Below are 19,202 nucleotides of genomic sequence, written 5' to 3'. Positions count from 1 at the left end.
TTTGAGCAATTTATGAGAAGTTGTTACGAGAAGTTGGTTATGTGCTTTAAAGTTAACGTTTTTATAGTTATTTCGCATATAGGTGACACGTACCTCGAGGACGAGCGTTCGCACTCGAGGCAGGGGGGCTACGACCCTTCCACATACCAGTGAGTGGGCTTTTGTTTTCCGTATATACCTATATACATTTATATTCCCAGAAATTGATTAAAAAGGGTTATTTATGTTATGCCATGCACCATATTATTATTGTTTATGCATAATCACATGTATTAGTAGTGGTATACATATACATATTTATATTTGGTGCTGTGGAGGCGTGGGTAAGTGCTAGGTAAGCGTTATTTAACATTTGCATTAAATAGTGATTAGAGGTGCTTAGAAAGCTCATAACCTGCACCCCCGGTGTTAGTGCTCCCGCCCTAAGTAGGGCACAGTCCTTCACGTGATGTTCACCTCCCGCACCACACGCTCAGCTTGGATCCAAGTTAGGTGCACAGTCCTGTCGTATAGACCACTTTAGGTGGTTCCGACTCGTAGGTGACCTGCGATTATTCGCACAGCCTTCACGTGATCGTAGCACTAGAGCGTACATATATATTACACCCAGGCCTGTCGTACAGACCACTTTAGGTGGTTCCGACTCGTGGGCAGGTTCAGTTATTGAGTTTGAGATTTGAGCTCTATATGCAGCCGTACAGGTCACGTTAGGTGACTCCGGCTGCTAGATGTTGTGCTATTGATGTGATTCATACTTGAGCACTTGCATTCATTATGAGGTTCTGACATGGCATATTCTGGAGTATGATTGGCATACCCTTGAGCATGTTTGGCATATCTATACATACGTATATATGTTTATTTCTGGGAAGTATACAAGTTTTACGGCGAGGGGTTAGAATGTATTTTGCTAAATGGTTTTCAAAGAGCTTTGTTTTTGCCCACTCACGCTTTTGTTTTGCGCCCTCCAGGTTCTAGTTGATTAGCAGTTTCGGTGGTATTCCCAGAGGATTCTCCCGGCTTTTCTGACAGATACTCACCAGCGTAGGGTCACCTTCGGGTGTACTTATGTCGCGACTTTTCTTTTGGACTGCTATAGTCTTGCTCTGAATTTGTATCTCACTTATACTAGCACTTGTTTTAGTACTTTGTATGCTAGTTTTTAATTATTCGTACTTTTATATTATTACTTTATTGGCTTCCGCACGTGCACATGGCTACGTCACCTTCGTGTGACGGCCAGCACGCTCCGATCTCGGTCGGGGTGTGTCAGGTACATTTTAAGATTAAAAATTTGAACAATAAAATTACATGAAGGGGTGCATAAAAGATTAAAAATTTAAAAACATTTTATAAAAAGCTAATGGGTAGAAACTTATTCTAATTTTTTAAATTATTTTAGAAATGTTTGAATTGAAAATTAGTTAGGAGTTTAATAAAGGTGTGAGTATTAAAATCCTAAATCAATTATTAATTTTTATTTTAAAAAATTATGTAACTAACATGTAAATTCATCATTACATTAATGATAGAGACTTGGATTAAAATCTAAAAACTAATAATGTTTCAGTCAATGAACATTAGTAACTAGAGACCAGATATCAATTTTTCTTTTTTTAAAAACTAGAGTCAAAACTCACTTATGAATTTGGGAATGAGGATGGCATGTCCGAAATTGATACTCTCACTTGCCATCCCTGCTCTCTCTCCTCTTTCTCCCTCTCTTCTCCAATATTCTCTCGCCATTTTCTCTCTTTTCTCTTTGAATTTCCAAGTTTGGATAATGTTACCCATTACATTGTAGGATGAAATGTTTTTACTTTTCTAATTGTTGTATTTTGAAAACAATTTTAAATCACATACACAAACAAGTTTTTGAATCTTAAAAAAAATTAATTTTAAGAATTATTCCTCAAAAACTTTTTGAGAAAAGATGAAACTTTTTATACAATATATCAAACAGCCCCTTATTTTTTGTCATATAATCACACTAGGATGTACCATTCACACATCTTATTTTTACTTCTCACATATTCCTTATTAATTTTCGTTCGCTGATTTTCTTCAATTTATCATATTCAACACACGAAAATTGAATAGATGTAAGGATATCACATCCTTTTTGTAATCCATTAGCAGGTGATGTACGATATTGACGCGTGTAATCCACTTAACCTGTCAACGTAGTATTCTACACGTCCAAACAAATTAGGGAATCCAAATACCTTCACAAGCAAGGAAAAGGGCAACAAAAATACAAGACAGAGTGGTTCACCCTCTCCCTCGTCAAATAAAGAAAACTAAAAAAATCAAAGGTCAACAATTGTTGGCACTTGCCCACCAAGAAACATCTGGGCCGTTCGTTTCACCGACTTTTCTGGTCCACTCGTTCCTCGTCCACTCCGGAAACCTAACTTAAAAATGGGATTGGAGTCGGCTTATCCTCCCTATATAAACTCCTCACCCCCTCCACTCTTCCTCACAATTCTCTCAACAATTCTCTCCCATCGTTCCCAAATCTCTCTCAAATCCCTAATTTCTTTCGAATTTCAAATCCCCAATTTCTGAAACCATGCAGATCTTCGTGAAAACCCTGACCGGCAAGACCATCACTCTCGAGGTCGAGAGTTCGGATACGATCGACAACGTCAAGGCTAAGATCCAGGACAAGGAGGGCATTCCTCCCGACCAGCAGCGGTTGATTTTCGCCGGAAAGCAGCTCGAGGACGGCCGGACCCTCGCGGATTACAATATCCAGAAGGAATCGACGCTCCATCTGGTGCTTCGGTTGAGGGGAGGCATGCAGATTTTCGTTAAAACCCTAACCGGGAAGACGATAACTTTGGAGGTCGAGAGTTCGGATACGATCGACAACGTCAAGGCCAAGATCCAGGATAAGGAGGGTATTCCTCCGGATCAGCAGAGGCTTATCTTCGCCGGCAAGCAATTGGAAGATGGCCGAACCCTGGCGGATTACAATATCCAGAAGGAATCGACTCTTCATCTTGTCCTCCGTCTCCGAGGAGGTATGCAGATCTTCGTCAAAACCCTAACCGGGAAGACGATTACTCTGGAAGTCGAGAGCTCGGACACTATTGACAACGTCAAGGCCAAGATCCAAGATAAGGAGGGAATTCCCCCGGACCAGCAGAGGCTGATCTTTGCCGGAAAGCAGTTGGAGGATGGCCGAACCCTAGCCGATTATAATATTCAGAAAGAGTCGACTCTCCACTTGGTTCTGCGATTGAGAGGGGGTATGCAGATTTTTGTCAAAACCCTAACGGGGAAGACAATTACTCTCGAGGTCGAGAGCTCTGATACCATCGATAATGTGAAGGCCAAGATCCAGGATAAGGAGGGAATCCCACCAGACCAGCAGAGATTGATTTTCGCTGGTAAGCAATTGGAGGACGGAAGGACATTGGCGGATTACAACATCCAAAAGGAGTCTACCTTGCACTTGGTCCTGCGTCTCAGAGGTGGCATGCAGATTTTCGTGAAGACCCTTACGGGGAAGACCATAACTCTGGAGGTAGAGAGTTCCGATACTATTGACAATGTGAAGGCGAAGATTCAGGACAAGGAGGGCATTCCTCCGGATCAGCAGAGGCTCATCTTCGCCGGGAAGCAATTGGAGGATGGCCGGACCCTGGCGGATTATAATATCCAGAAGGAGTCAACTCTTCACCTTGTGCTCAGGCTTCGTGGTGGAATGCAGATATTCGTGAAGACCCTAACTGGGAAAACAATTACCCTGGAGGTTGAGAGCTCTGACACTATTGACAATGTCAAAGCGAAGATCCAGGATAAGGAAGGGATCCCACCGGACCAGCAGAGGCTGATCTTTGCTGGGAAACAGCTTGAGGATGGTCGCACCCTTGCAGATTATAACATCCAGAAAGAGTCTACCCTCCATCTTGTCCTTCGTCTCCGTGGCGGTGATTTCTGAAGAAGTTTGTTGGTTTTAGTTGTTTTGTGTTGTTATGGTGGTGTGTTTTGGTAGGTGGCCAATGTGCCACTGTAGTCATGTTATGTTTGAGGGTTTGTGGGTTGTGTTCTTTTATGTTTCCTTTAGTTTTTAATTTCTCAGTCTGGTATTAATGAACAATTTCTAGTTTTGTAAACTTCATCTGATTCCCTTTCCTTTCAATAGTGCTCTTATTTTCCTTTGCTTGCTTTCTTTTGATGTTGGTTGCGTTCTTGTTGGTGAACCGCCAAGTTCATGCACCAATTTTGACTTTTAAGTAGCTTATTCGCTTCTCATGCTGTAGTAACATGCTGGGGCTTATAAATCTGCGGTCCGAATGTTGGTTTGATGTGTTCTTCTAGCTTCTTAGCAACTCTTGTTTGGTGTGAAGTTTGAGTATTGTAAATTCTAAATGCTTCCCTTTCTTTTCTATCGTTTTGTAGCTGATGCATAATTGCTTCTTGTCTATTCAAATGTTTTCTTCTTATGTGTATTATCTTCTGCTAATCTTGAACATTATTGAGCTTCTTGGTTAATAGAAGACAGCTGACTTTGCCATTCATGTTATAATACATGGTGAGAGTTTATGGACGTTAGGGGTTGGTTGTGACGTAGTTTGCATTCTGGGTTAATATGTAGATCCTTAAAAAATTAGCAATTCTATTGTCGCCTAAGATACACGCAACAGGTTACTCAAATACATAGTTTTGCTAGAAAGTGGAGAGCAATTCGATTGTTCATATCATGGTTGGTGAATTCCATCAATAAAGGATGCTTTAGCGTGAATACATTTTCATTGCATATTTTATGGTAGATTGTTTTGTAGTACTGTCCTGTGTATTTTATGGACTAGTTATATAGTGCTCTGCTGTGAATTGCTCATGATGGTAGGGTGTTTTCTTGATTGGCCAGTCCAGTCCAGTCAAAACTCGAGTTGGTATTAATTTAGTTCCGTAAACTTCCATGTGATTCCCTTTGTTTTCAATTCTTTTGTGCTTTTGGATGCAAATTTGGTTCTCTTTCATAATAATGCCTTGTTTCAATTTCTTTGTATGTGTTCCTGCCTTGAGAACTTTGAACTGGTAAGGCATGCATCAAATCTGTCTTGTACAAGGGAATATAAGCCTATTTCTCTTCTGATCATTGGGTTATTGGCTGTCTGAATTGGTTCATCAGCATTATTGATCTTGCTTATCCTGAGAAACCAGTTGATTATTGTTTTTGGTCGATGAGAACTAGTTGATTGAAAACAGTAGCTTGCCTCTTGTGCTATAACACAAGCGGAGAGACTTATGACATGGTTTGTGCTTCCAGTACACTGCTAATTGTGTTATAGCACCTCTTGTGTGTATTGACGTGATATATTGGTATTGGACTTTGTAATTCGTAAGATGTCTAATGCTTTCTTTTTCTGGCTATGATGCTTGTATCCCTGGTTATTGTTGAATATGTGGCATACTTTTTTGTTTCCATCCATTAACTTGGGTGCATGTTCTTGGTTTCTGCCCACCCTCGAGAAGCCAAATTGCTAGCTTGTGGCTTATTTGTCACTTGGATCTCTGCCGTCGATTCTTTTAGATTGTCTTCATGTACACCGATCTGATTTGAAAGCTCTTGGTGCTTTAGTGTTGATTCTAGTGTTGCATGTTGGCTACCATATTTACTTTGTAATTTATCAACTCCCTTGTGATTTCCCAAATGTTAATTCTCGAAACATTAACTGCCTAACTAATCTCTTCCATGACTCTGTAGGTTTGTGCCTTGCTGAGACCAAGGCGTATCATTTTGATGATGAGATGGGGAGTCTGGATCTTGGCAATTGAAACAAGACATTCTTGGTTACGTTCAAACGCTGTCATGTTTGGATTGATAGTTGCTTGGTAGATGAAGAGGGGACATGGAATACAAGGTAGAGGCTGCTGCATCGGCCAGACCTGAATTCTTCTTGCGTATTGTGTGCTTCTTCCCTGTGAGGTGCCATTTTCTAAATGTCTTTGCCACACTGTCGTTGAATATTGTAGGCAGAGCTTAATTTGTTCATATTTCCGAGTTTTAGTAGCTTTACCACTTGCCTGTGTTACCGATGCATCAAGAGGAACCGTTACAGAGCTACACGGTATTTGTGTAAGTAATGAATTTTGTGAGTTCGGTTAAGCTTTTGTACAATGTCAAATTAGGGTTTGCCGAAGATTTTGTGCACGAAAAGACTTGGCTATATATAAAGTATTTTATAAAAACTGACATCTAAGAATTTGAAGAAGAAATTTTGGCTATATACAATCAAAATTCGCATGATGGGGGAGGGAGATTAATGGTGGATTTTCTTTTACACTTATATTCTTTTAATTTCTGTTCTTTGTTTTGGAGAAAAAAGTTGTCATTTTAGTTTTGGATTTTTGTTTACACATCTACAAACTAATAGCTCTAGTGACAGGTGTCCTAAATGATTTGAGTGTAAATTTCACGTCAGCAATCCTGTTAGAGAACAGTTAGTTGGGAGAAATTTTTGAAGCAAAGTGTCATAATACAAGTAGTTGAAATTTCTAATATCCAATCACTTATATTATGACGTTTGATATACTGATCGTGTTCTCAGTACATTAAATAATCCCTCATAAGTAAGACATCCATATGTTGTTAATGGAATCCGGATCCTTTGTGAGGATCCCAGAGATACGTGAATTATATCCATTTATCGTATATCGTGCGCAGGACCATCTCTGAGATTTCGGTGGCTCTGTGTGAAATTTATAAAATGGCCCCTTCCTAAGATAGTTTTAGAAAAGTAGGACAATGTACTTGACACGCCCCAATCCCGATGGCCCCAATGTACTTGACACGCCCCAATCCCGATGTCCTGGGGACATCGGGATGGTCACGTGCTGGTCGACACCCAAAGGGTGATGAAAGTCATTTAATTTATGCAAAAGCTAAGAACATGTGGAACATGCATAAAAATTGGAATTTATCATGCAATAGGAGCGAAAAACACAATACTAAAGTTCAATTGCTAACAATTTAATATTAAGATAATGCATAACATGTTCAGAGCATATGTTTAATACAGAGTATAAGCGGAAATTTAAGATAGAAGAGTGTTATTACAATATATGCCGAATGCTGAGAGAATATAGCAAGATATCACTAGTAGGGGAATGCCTCGTAGCTCAGATCGTAATCCTCATTCCTAGGTCATGAAGGGGCGCAAAACAAACATGAGTGGACCAAGTTGATATATATATACTAAAACAATTATTTAACGTACTAACCCCCAAGTTTTATGAAAACACATGTATATTATGATAAACATAGGTTTTCCGAGACCTAGCATGACATGCAATGTCTCAAATCATAACTTGTATATATAATAATCATTATTGAATGTCCGATAACCCCCAGGCCCCATGCTAGCTCCCCATCTCTGTGCAAACAGCTAGAGGAAAATTACCCCCAGGCTCCATGCCAGCTCCCTGTCCCTGTGCTAATAGCCAGAGGAAAAACACTTTAGGCCCAATGCCAACACCATAACCTTTGCTCGGGACAGGCCGGACTCTATCCCTCATCCCGTAACAGAATAAGGACCATTAGGTAAGTACAAAATCATTAAATATATATACATTTGAAAAACAACTTCATAGTATAAAGTCATCCATCATCTATACTATAAAGAGGTGTTCTAAACATGTTCTAAATATCATATCGTCATCCATCAGATATTCTATAAGAACACGGGTTATAGGAAAAATAGTAATAATTCAAAATAGCCTCAGTAAGCATGTTATCTCAAAACGTTTCACATAACATAATTGTTAAATCATGCTTTTCCATGTATGCATTTCTACCATTAAAACATGCATTTTTAGAAGAGGTGCACTCACCGTACACCATTGGTGCCAAGCCGTACCAAATAGGAATAACGGAATCGCCGTTATTAATTTCACCTATGCACATAAAGGATACATTTAGTCAACTCAACTCAAACAACTTAATTTGGAAAAATGGACGTTGGAAATGGGTTCAGGACGTCGAAATTAGCCTAGGAGAGGTCCCGGACGAAAACCCGAAGAGTCAACAGTCAAAGTCAACGTTGATCGTTGACCAGTCATAGTAAAAGTCAACGTTGACCGTTGACCGGGTCAAAGTCAACGGGTCATGATTTAGGGTTAGGGTTTGGACCGATTGGGCCCTAGGGTTTGGGCCTTGGGTTTTGGGTTAGGGAAATGGGTTTAAGGAATTGGGTTTAGGGTTTGGGCATCAAGCCCCCAATAGATACGGCCCAAAGGCCTTTTAAAACTAAAAGGAATTAAAAATAAAACCAAAATAAAAAGGAGATGGGCTTGGGCTTAACGGGCTTAAGGCCCGAGTTGATCCCAACCTTGAGGCTTGAAAGCCAAGGATTTGGGCTTGCATGTCACGACCCTAAGGTCTTGGTTTCTTCAACATGGCTGAAAGGCTTGGGCTTGATGGAGGTGAACGTCGGAGCTTTCCCAGCTCTAGCTGACTGCAAATGTGAACCTTAGGTTCCGATCTAAACACCAAAAGGAAGCACAAGGTGAGAGGAGTAAGTTTATACCTTTGGTTCGTCGGAAAACTGCTCCACACCCACGGGTTCGCCAGAGATGGGTTTTGTTTTTCCCCTAGCCGATCTCGTTTTAAAACCTTGACAACAATGAGATAACACTCAATACTCACATCCAAGCATCAATCTAAAACGGATAGAGAGAAACTTGAGGCTTACCTAACCGGAAAAACAAGTAAATCTCGTCAGAGAGTTTCTGTGTTTTGCCGTCCTCGCAGCGACGAGATAGAGAGAAAGGGACGACGAAATAATGATGATGATGTCGGAACGATGGTGTGGGTGTGGGTGTACGTGGGTTCTCATGGGTTAAAGAAATGGAAAGATAGATGAGAGGGTTTCGAGAGAGAGAAGGGAGTGCAGAGAAAGAAAGTTGAAAGTGAGAGCGAGAGAGAAAAAAGGGTCACGGGTGTGGGATAGAGAAAGAAAAGTGAGGAATGTTGGGGTGCTACCACATGGCAGTTTATGGGTAGAGAAAATAAAACACTTTTAGATCCTGATTAGGTGAGAAGCTAAGGATTTAATTGATAATTCCATTAAATTTTTGGGAAAGTCTTGGAATTATACATATAAGTAAGGGTGGGGTGTGACAATCTACCCCCTTATAAAAATTTCATCCCTGAAATTTACAACCTTAACTTAATAAAAACGGATACTGACTTCTCATCAAATCCTTCGTTTCCCATGTCGCTTCCTCCACAGTGTGGTTTTTCCAAAGCACTTTCACCAATGAAATAACTTTGTTCCTTAACACGTTATCTTATTAATCAAGGATAGCCACTGGTTCTTCGACATAGCTAGCATCCTGATTTACTTCCAGTGACTCTAACTGAATGATATGAGAGGGATCTGGTACATATTTCTGAAGCATGGAAACATGAAAAACGTTGTGAATTAATGACAACTCCGGTGGTAACTCCAACCTATAGGTAACTGCACCAATTCTCTCAGTAACCTGATAGGGACCGACGTATCGAGGACTCAACTTTCGTCGCATACCAAAACGAACAACACCATTCCAAGGAGACAATTTCAAGAACACAAAGTCACCAACCTTATACTCACGGTCCCTAGAATGTTTATCCGCAATGCTTTTCTGTTAGTCTTGTGCTGCCTTTAGATTTCTCTTAATCAGCTGGATGTTAGTATTTGTGGTGTCCATAATCTTTGGTCCCACTAACACCTGTTCATCGACCGCTGCCCAACACAACGATGTTCAACACGTTTTCCCATACAAAGCCTCATAAGGTGCCATGCCGATGCCCGAATGATAGCTGTTATTGTATGCAAACTCAACCAACGGTATATAGCTATCCCAACTACCCTTCCATTGGAGAACAAACATTCTCAACATGTCCTTCAATATCTAAATTGTCCACTCGAACTGACCATCGGTTTGCGGATGGTAGGCAGTGCTAAACAGCAACCGAGTACCAATGGCAGTATTAAAAGCTTTCCAAAATCTGGAAGTAAACCTAGGATCTCTGTCTGAAACGATGGAGACGGGTACACCATGAAGTTTGACAATATTATCAACGAACAACTTCGACAACTTTGTCGAACAGGCAAGAAATGAGTGGTCTTAGTGAGTCGATCTACAATTACCCAAATGCCGTCAAATCTCGACTATGTCCTTGGCAAACCATACACAAAATCCATGGTGATGTCTTCCCATTTCCATACTGGTATCAGAAGATTTTGCATCAGTCCCCCAGGTTGTTGTCTCTCAGCCTTCACCTGTTGGCAGATAATAAATCTACTCACATAATCCACCACATCCCGTTTCATTCCAACCCAATAATAGAATGGACAGATGGTGCAATACAGTTTGGTGCTTCCTGAATGCATGACATATGCTGAAATGTGCGCTTTATCTAGGATTTCCTTATTTACTGCTTCGTTATCTTAAGGCACGTACAACCTGTTTTCCAACATCAAGGCTCCATCATTTCGGATATTAAAATATTTCCTTTTTCCTTTCGAAATCAGTCTCTTTATGTTAGCACACTCCTGATCGAGTTCCTAGGCTTCTCTGACCATATCCACCAAAACAGATCTAACCTAAAATGTGCCAACCAAGCTCCCTGATCACCCGATTTCATAGTAACGTCGGTTTCTTGAAGAGAAAATAGTAGCGGAACATGGATATCTCTCAGGGAAACAAGCTGTCCGTGATATTTCCGACTTAATGCATCCGCCACTACATTGGTATGTCCGGGATGATATTCGATCATGCAGTTATAGTCACTGATAAGCTCCATCCATCTTTTCTGCCTTAAGTTTAAGTCTCTTTGTGTAAAGATATATTTAAGGCTTTTATGATCAGTGAAAATACGGCACTTCTCGCCGTACAGGTAATGTCTCTAGATCTTCAGAACGAACACCACTGCACAAAGTTCCAAATCATGAGTGGGATATTTTCTCTCGTGGGTCTTGAGCTGCCTGGAAGCATGGGCAATGACTTTCTCATGCTGCATCAGTACATTACCCAAACCTGACAAAGATGCATCCGTGTAGATCTCAAACTCACCATCCTCGTCCGGAAGGGCAAGGATAAGAGCTTAAGTAAGACGCTGCTTCAGCTTCTGAAAACTCCGCTCCTAGTCTTCATCCCACTTAAACTCGACTTCCTTCTCAGTTAACTTAGTCAAAGGTAGTGCAATTGCTAAGAAACCCTGAATAAATCGTCGGTAATAGCCAGCCAGACCTAGAAAACTCATTGCCTCTGTAACATTCCTCGGTTGTTCCCATGTAGATACTGCAGAAACCTTTTGAGGATCTACACTAATTCCCTTAGCAGATACTACGTGTCCGAGAAAGTTGATCTGGTTTAGCCAGAACTGACACTTACTGAACTTAGCATACATCTGCTGACTTCTCAACCTTTCCAGCACCAACCTTCCTGTGTTTGGCAACACTCTTAGAATAGATCAGGATGTCATCGATGAACACAATCATAAACCGGTCCAGATATGGTCTGAAGACTCTTTTCATCAAATCCATGAACTCTGCAGGTGCATTCGTTAATCCAAAAGGCATGACACGGAATTCAAAGTGTCTATACCTAGTGCAGAAGGCAGTCTTCGGTACATCTTCCTCCCGAATTAGTAGTTGGTGATAACCTGAGCGAAGATCGATCTTAGAAAATATCTGAGCACCCTTCAGCTGGTCAAACAAGTCATCGATTTGGGGCAGAGAATAATGGTTCTTCACCGTTACCTAGTTCAGTTATCGATACTCAATGCAAAGTCTCATCAACCCATCCTTCTTTTTAACAAACAAAACAGGAACACCCCAGGGAGACATGCTGGGTTGGATGTAACCTTTATCCACTAGCTCCTGAAGTTGAATCTTCAATTCCCTCAATTCCACTGGTGCCATTTGATATGGTGGCAAGGAAATAAGGTATGTACCTGAAAGTAAATTGATGGTAAATTCAATTTCCCTCGAAGGTGGTAATCCTGGTAAATCCTCCAGAACTACATCGATGAATTTCTTCACCACTGGCACATCTTTAGGACTTAACAAAGGTTTATCCTTCGTCACTACGTGGGCTAGGAATCCCACACATCCCTTATTCAACACCTTAGTCGCCTGGATAGCAGAGATAATACCATTAGGAAGGATTCGTCGCTCACCCTAAAATGTAATCGACGGTCGTTCAGGCCAATTAAACGTCACAAATTTCTCCCAACATGCGACATAAGCAAGGTGTGTGGATAGCCAATCCATCCCCAAAATAACATCGAACTCCGCCAAATTGAAAGGAACCAAATTAGCCTTCATAATCTCCCATTCTACTATTACTGGGCAACTCTTATATTCCCACTGTGCACAAAACATATCTCATGCGGCATTTGTACAAGCATATCATAGCCAAGTGGTGTAGGTTGTGAATATAAATTCAATGCAAATGATGAAGACACAAATGAAAAAGTAGCATCCGGATAAATTAGAACTCTCGCCCAATTACCACAGATAAGTAACATACCAGTAATAACTTCGAGATCCTGTTCAGCCTCATGTTGAGTCATGGCGCTAATACGTCTATGGAGCTGATGTCTTGCATCATCGTTACGGCTACCTCGAGCCCTAAAACCCTGGTTGTTACAGCTTGCTCGATTACCTTGAGTGTGGCTACCTGAAGCTGTATTAAACTGCTGTGGCTGCCTCTGCATGGAAAATTGAGTTCTGGCTTCCACTCCCGTCATAGCTTTGAGTATAATTGCCGCCATAACTAGAACTCGGGTTACCCCCTTCACCATAACTCGGCATAGAAGCATAACTCTCGGCTGGTAGTGCCGAAGGGTAATATCTGGCAATATGCCCCGTGCCTCCACACCTGTGACACATGACTGGTGATTTGAAATGACTGAATGATTGTCTCCCTGATTCATTACCTGAGCCCTCGCTAGAATAACATGAACCCTGACCTTGACGTTTGAAAAAATAAGAGTGTCTAGGGCCAACGGGGTTAGAAGAGCTAGCAGATTCCTTCAAGCTTCAGGATCAAAAACCACGACCCCTATGGTTTTGGTTCAGAGGTCGGTACTGATTCTGGGGTGGTTCCTGAAACTGTGACTGCTCCTGATTATTAATGTCCCACCTAGACTGCTCGATTCTCAAGCAAGTCTTGATCATCTCCTCATAACTTCTGTGGCTCTGGGCTGCCACTGCTTCACGATAGTCTGGATTTAAGCAGATCAGTAACTTAATTATCATTTCACTCTGGATCCCATATGTCTCTGTATAATGTCTCGACAGGCGTCGAAAGTATTATCAACCTCAGTAATACTCAGGTCACCCTGGCGAAAATCCAGAAATTATTGTCTTATCCTTAACTGATAACTAGGGCTCAAAAAATTCTTCGAAACGCAGCCCAAGTCATCGTAGTACTCGGTGGACAACAACACTTCACTGACTTCCACTAAGTCTTAGCATCCCCCTTAAGAAAATAAGTTGCAGTTTTCGCCCATTCACCTGCTGGGCATCTCATACTCTCCAGGGTGTCTTCCACCTGTTCCAACCATTCATCAGCCTCTGAAAGGCTCCAACTACTTGAAGATCTGGAATACCATGACTACGAGTAATCTCAATATAGGTGCGATTCGATCTACTGCCACCAGTAAGGGCATTCCGTAGAGCGTTGGTCAATTGTTGGATTCCTCTTCCTATACCAGAACAAGCTCGATGAGGTACATTTCCACCAGCAGGATCCTTAATTCTGATAAGAGACAAGCAAGATGTAGAACAACTGGAGATTAAGGATACAATGAGAATTATGATTACCAAATGGTGGAATGAAATCCTAAGTATGCTTTGAACTACCATGCTCTTATACCAATCTAACACGCCCTGATCCTAATATCCTAAGGACATTGGGATGGTCACGTGCTGGCCGACACCCAAAGGGTGACGAAAGCCATTTAATTTATGCAAAAGCTAAGAACATGTGGAACATGCATAAAAATTGGAATTTATCATGCAATAGGAACGAAAAACACAATACTAAAGTTCATCTGCTAACAGTTTAATATTAAGATAATGCATGACATGTTTAGAGCATACGTCTAATACAGAATACAAGCGGAAATTTAAGATAGAAGAGTGTTATTACAATATATGCCGAATGCAGAGAGAATATAGCAAGATATCATTAGTAGGGGAATGCCTCGTAGCTTAGATCGTAATCCTCGTTCTTAGGTCCTGAAGGGGGCACAAAACAAACATGAGTGGACCAAGTTGATACACACACACACACACAGTAAAACAGTTATCAACGTACTAACCCCCAAGTTTTATGAAAACACATATATATTATGATAAACATAGGCTTTCCGAAACCTAGCATGCCGTGCAATGTCTCAAATCATAACTTGTATATGTAATAATCACTAGTGAATGTCTGATAAGCCCCATGCCCTATGCTAACTCCCTGTCTCTGTGCAAACAGCCAGAGGAAAATTACCTCCAGCCCTCGTGCTAGCTCTCCGTCTTTGTGCTAATAACCAGAGAAAAAATACTTCAGGCCCTACGCCAACACCATAATCGTCGCCTGGGACGGACCAGACTTTATCTCTCGTCCCGTAGCGGAATAAGGACCACTAGGTAAGTACAAAACCATTAAATATATATACATTTGAAAAACAACTTCATAGTATAAAGTCATCCATCTTCTATACTATAAATAAGTGTTCTAAACTTGTTCTAAATATCATATTGTCATCTATCAGATATTCTATAAGAACACGGGTTATAGGAAAAATAGTAATAATTTAAAATAGCCTCAATAAGCATGTTATCTCAAAACATTTCACAAAACATAATTGTTAAATCGTGTTTTTCCATGTATGCATTTCTATCATTAAAACATGCATTTTTAGAAAGGGTTCACTCATCGTACACCGTTGGTGCCAAGCCGTACCAAACAAGAATAACAGAATCACCGCTATTAATTTCACCTATGCACATAAAGGGTGCATTTAGTCAACTCTACTCAAACAACTTAATTTAGGAAAATGGACGTCGGAAATGGGTTCAGGACGTCGAAATTAGCCTAGGAGGGGTCCCGGACAAAAACCTGAAGAGTCAATGGTCAAAGTCAACGGGTCATAGGTCGGGTCAACCGGTTCGGTCAAACTGGGTCAACTCAATTTAAGGTTAGTGTTTGGACCTTAGGTTTTGGGTTAGGGAAATGGGCTTAGGGTTTGGGCATCAAGCCCCCAACAGATACGGCCCAAAGGCCTTTTAAAACTAAAAGGAATTAAAAATAAAACCAAAATAAAAAGGAAAGGGGCTTGGGCTTCATGCGCTTGAGGCCCGAGTTCCTCCCGACCCTGAGGCTTGAAAGCCAAGGGTTTTATGCTAGCGTGTCATAGCCCTGAGGCCTTGGTTTCTTGAACAAGGCCTAAAAGGCCTAGGCTTGAAGGAGGTGAACGCCAAAGCTTCCCAACTTCGGCCGACTGCAAATGTGAACCTTAGGCTCCGATCTAAGCACCAAAAGGAAGCACAAGGTGAGAGGAGTAAGTTTATACCTTTGGTTTGCCGTGAAACAGTCGGTGGTGGTAAGAAAATTCCTCGACACCCACGAGTTCACCGGAGATGGGTTTTGTTTTTCCCTGCACTGATCTCGTTTTAAAACCTTGACAACAGCATGATAACACTCAATACTCACATCTAAACATCAATCTAAAACGGATAGAGGGAAACCCGAGGCTTACCTAACTGGAAAAACAAGTAAATCTCGCCGAAGAGTTTCTGTGTTTTGCCGTCCTCGCAACGACGAGATAGAGAGAAAGGGACGACGAAATGATGATGATGATGATGTTGACACCGGAACGATGGTGTGGGTGTGGGTTACGTGGGTTCTCACGGGTTAAAGAAAGGGAGAGAGAGATGAGAGGGTTTCGAGAAAGAGAATAGAGTGTAGAGAAAGAGAGTTGAAAGTGAGAGAGAGAGAGAGAGAAAAGGGTCACGGGTGGGGAACAAAGAGAGAAACATGGGAAGTGTTGGGGAGCTGCCACATGGCAGTTTGATGGTAGAGAAAATACAACACTTTTAGATCCTGATTGGGTGAAAAGTTAAGGATTTAATTGATAATTCCATTAAATTTTTGGGAAAATCCCGGAATTATACATATAAATAAGGGTGGGGTGTAACAATATTGATGTCAGAAAACAATCACTTAAATCAAAACAAACTTTATCACTCACTTATTGTAAGTTTACAAATGTCATTAATTATAAGTAAAAAGAGCTACAAATATAACATTCACTAAATGATCAAAAGAATTTCAATCTTCAACAACCAAACATGAAAAAAAACTTCAAAACTCTAACTTTAAAGTTTCACTTGAATATATAGCATTATTATATAATAAAATTGAAAAATATCCCTTTTTTAGGATGTTACTATTGATACCCAAAGTATCTCATTGCACTCTAAATTTGTATATTTAGAATAAAAAAAAATTACTCTTTTAAGCAGTGCACAATGAGATTTCAAAGTGCTAACAAAAATAATTTTTAAATATAAAACATTATGACATTATGTTAGATGACAAAAATGTGGGGCCCTGTGCAACTGCACATTTCTCTCCCCCTCAACGCCCCCTCTGATCGTGCATTCATAAATCATTTTAAATATTTTTATTTAAGATTAAATACAAACAGTACCTGATAAAAACTGATCGCACGATATATGATGAACGAACATGATTTACGAATCCCCAAGATCCTCACCAAAATGATTGGAGAAGATCTTTTTGGCTGTTAGCGAGCTTGACTATAAATAGCTCTCTCTCTCTCTCTCTCTCTCTCTCTCTCTCTCTCTCCCATAATTTTCTAATTAATTCATTTCATTTTTTTTTTCTCTCTTTCTCACTTCGTGGAGGATTATTTAACAAAATTGGAAGGGGCAGACATATAGTTGAGTTTTAGTAGGCTAAGTGAAAAAATTGAGTTTTATGAGATTAAATGAGATCAATATTGAGTTTTAGAAGTGTTGTCGTAAATAAGTCTTTTATTTTTATGTGTTGGTAAAAATTATAAAAGTTGTTGCCAAGGCTCCCAAAGCATCATTGTGTTTCAAATCTATGGAAAAAAAAAATTGTATAAGAAGAGTAGGGCCATCCACAAAAGTTTAAGCGAGTGATACCTGTATTTGGGAATCAAGAAACTTGAATTTGATACGTATTACACTAGTGTGAGTTCAATATGTGGACTTCACATTCATGAGTTCAATATATTAATATCACTTTCTTTTTTTTTTCTTTTTTTTTGGCCCTAATGTGAAGGTCTAAGATGGTAATTTTTGAGTGCCATTAGCAATATTATTGAAATAATTCTCTTTACACTTCTATTAATTCTCCGATAAGAAAACTTGATATTAATAACATGATTGGATACCTTTAATTTTTTTGAAAAACGATATTTTCATGCTAAGAGGATGGGAGAGTGGGCTAAACTAGGGCTGGGCAAACGGGTCCTGGACCCGCGAGTCGGGGCGGGGTAGGGCGGGTACAAATTTAAGAGAAAATGGGCCCTCGACCCGAACTGTTTCAACCATTCATTATAGGGATATTAAATCTCCACCGTTGATTTCTAACACATAGGACTTGAATTCCAGAATCCTCCCAATTCTTCTCGTCTCGACCTCAATCTCGATCTTGAATTCCAAAATCCTCCCAACTCCTCTCATCTCGATCTCAACCTTGATTTTGATTTCTTCGTTTCAGCAACCATTTCCTTCGCACAAGTACTACCTGCCGTTGCAGCAATCACCCATATTCTCCTTCCCTTATCTTCTGCAACAATCACCATCACTATTGCAAACAAACCTAAACACACCGCTGCAAACCGTAGTGGAGATAAGCGTGCCATTTGACTGATCTCTTAGGCGCCATTAAAACAGTCATAATAGCTTGCCCATATGCATCCAGCTCCTGCATTCATGATCTATTCACTTCTGATGCCATCGCCCAGTTTGCCAATGCCCATGTAGCAAAAGGAACAGCAACATGTTGACAATTCAAATCATCCCAAAGGCCAGGAACAACAGTAGAAGATAGATTACTTTGTCCTAGAGAACTGGCATGCATATTTTGCAGGAGGTTGGAGCCTTTGGATGGGGTGATGTTGATGTGCTTTGATAATTGGAAATGAGAGTGGGATACTGAAAATTGATCGATTTCATCGCTCCAGTTCTCTGATTTGTCTCCGGCATCACCCTCTTCCTGTCTTGATTCAATTCGAACTCGAATCTGAAGTCAGTTGAGTGCAAATTCGACTGGGAATTTGGGTTCTGGTTCTTGGGATACTGAAAATTAGAAGAAAAAAAAAAAAAAAAAAAAACAGGGTACCCGTTGGACCCGTAGGAATCGGCCCGTTTTATACGGGCCAGGTTAGGTCCGGTTCTCAATTTTAATATAGTAAAATCCGCCCTGGCCCGGCCCGTTGTATTTTCAAGTGGGTCCAGTTCGATCCCTCCAATTTTGGGCCCGGCCCTACCCATGCCCACTCCTAGGCTAAACCTCAAAATGGACTAGTAATTATGTGGTTCAAATTCATCTTTAGTGAGAATTGAATCTAAGATCTCTAACGTACAAATGGAAGGATAAATAAGCGGCCATACATTGTATAAAACATGTGGGCCCAATTTAAGTAATGCGTGTACTATTTAGTACATAGTTGCACCAAACATCCAGGTTTGTGTTACTTATCTTATCTGATTCTTTGTACAGATTGCGAAACGAGACCTTAGTGGCTTAACTGTTTAATTTTTAATCATTAAAATATCACAATATAACATAATCTGACGAATCCAAGAAAAACTAACTGTTAAATTTTAGGAAACTTTAATGAAAAATTCTCGGTACTGTTCACTTTAGCGAAAAACCATATTTTTACATTAAAAAAAATCAATTATTATACTACTCACTTTACCCTTTATTTTGTACTTATCATTAAAACTTAAAATTTTCAAATATTTTTTTTATTAGTTAGAACGCCCCCAGACTTGAAATTTTCAGAAAATCCTAGACATTTCTCCTCACCAGAACAGTGGGCCAACTAGAAGCTTCCAGACATTTCGTTTCACCGACTCTTGTTGGCCGCACAATCCTCGGCTTCTCTTTCCCTATATAAACCCCTCTCCCCCTAC

At 40.4% G+C, this 19,202-nt stretch overlaps 1 protein-coding gene across 1 annotated transcript; it reads left to right on the top strand.

Annotated features, from left to right (window-relative positions):
• Positions 1-2,472: 2,472 nt before the first annotated feature.
• Positions 2,473-4,129, top strand: LOC137744647 (polyubiquitin). The gene has a single exon (XM_068484418.1). The coding sequence runs from the start codon at positions 2,573-2,575 to the stop codon at positions 3,947-3,949; it is 1,377 nt and encodes a 458-aa protein (XP_068340519.1). The 5' UTR covers positions 2,473-2,572; the 3' UTR covers positions 3,950-4,129.
• Positions 4,130-19,202: the final 15,073 nt, after the last annotated feature.

The sequence above is a fragment of the Pyrus communis genome, chromosome 9 (assembly GCF_963583255.1).
Source record: "Pyrus communis chromosome 9, drPyrComm1.1, whole genome shotgun sequence".
NCBI lineage: Eukaryota > Viridiplantae > Streptophyta > Magnoliopsida > Rosales > Rosaceae > Pyrus > Pyrus communis.
Note: the sequence above shows the minus strand (reverse complement) of the source record. Positions and strands in the feature narration are given on the sequence as shown.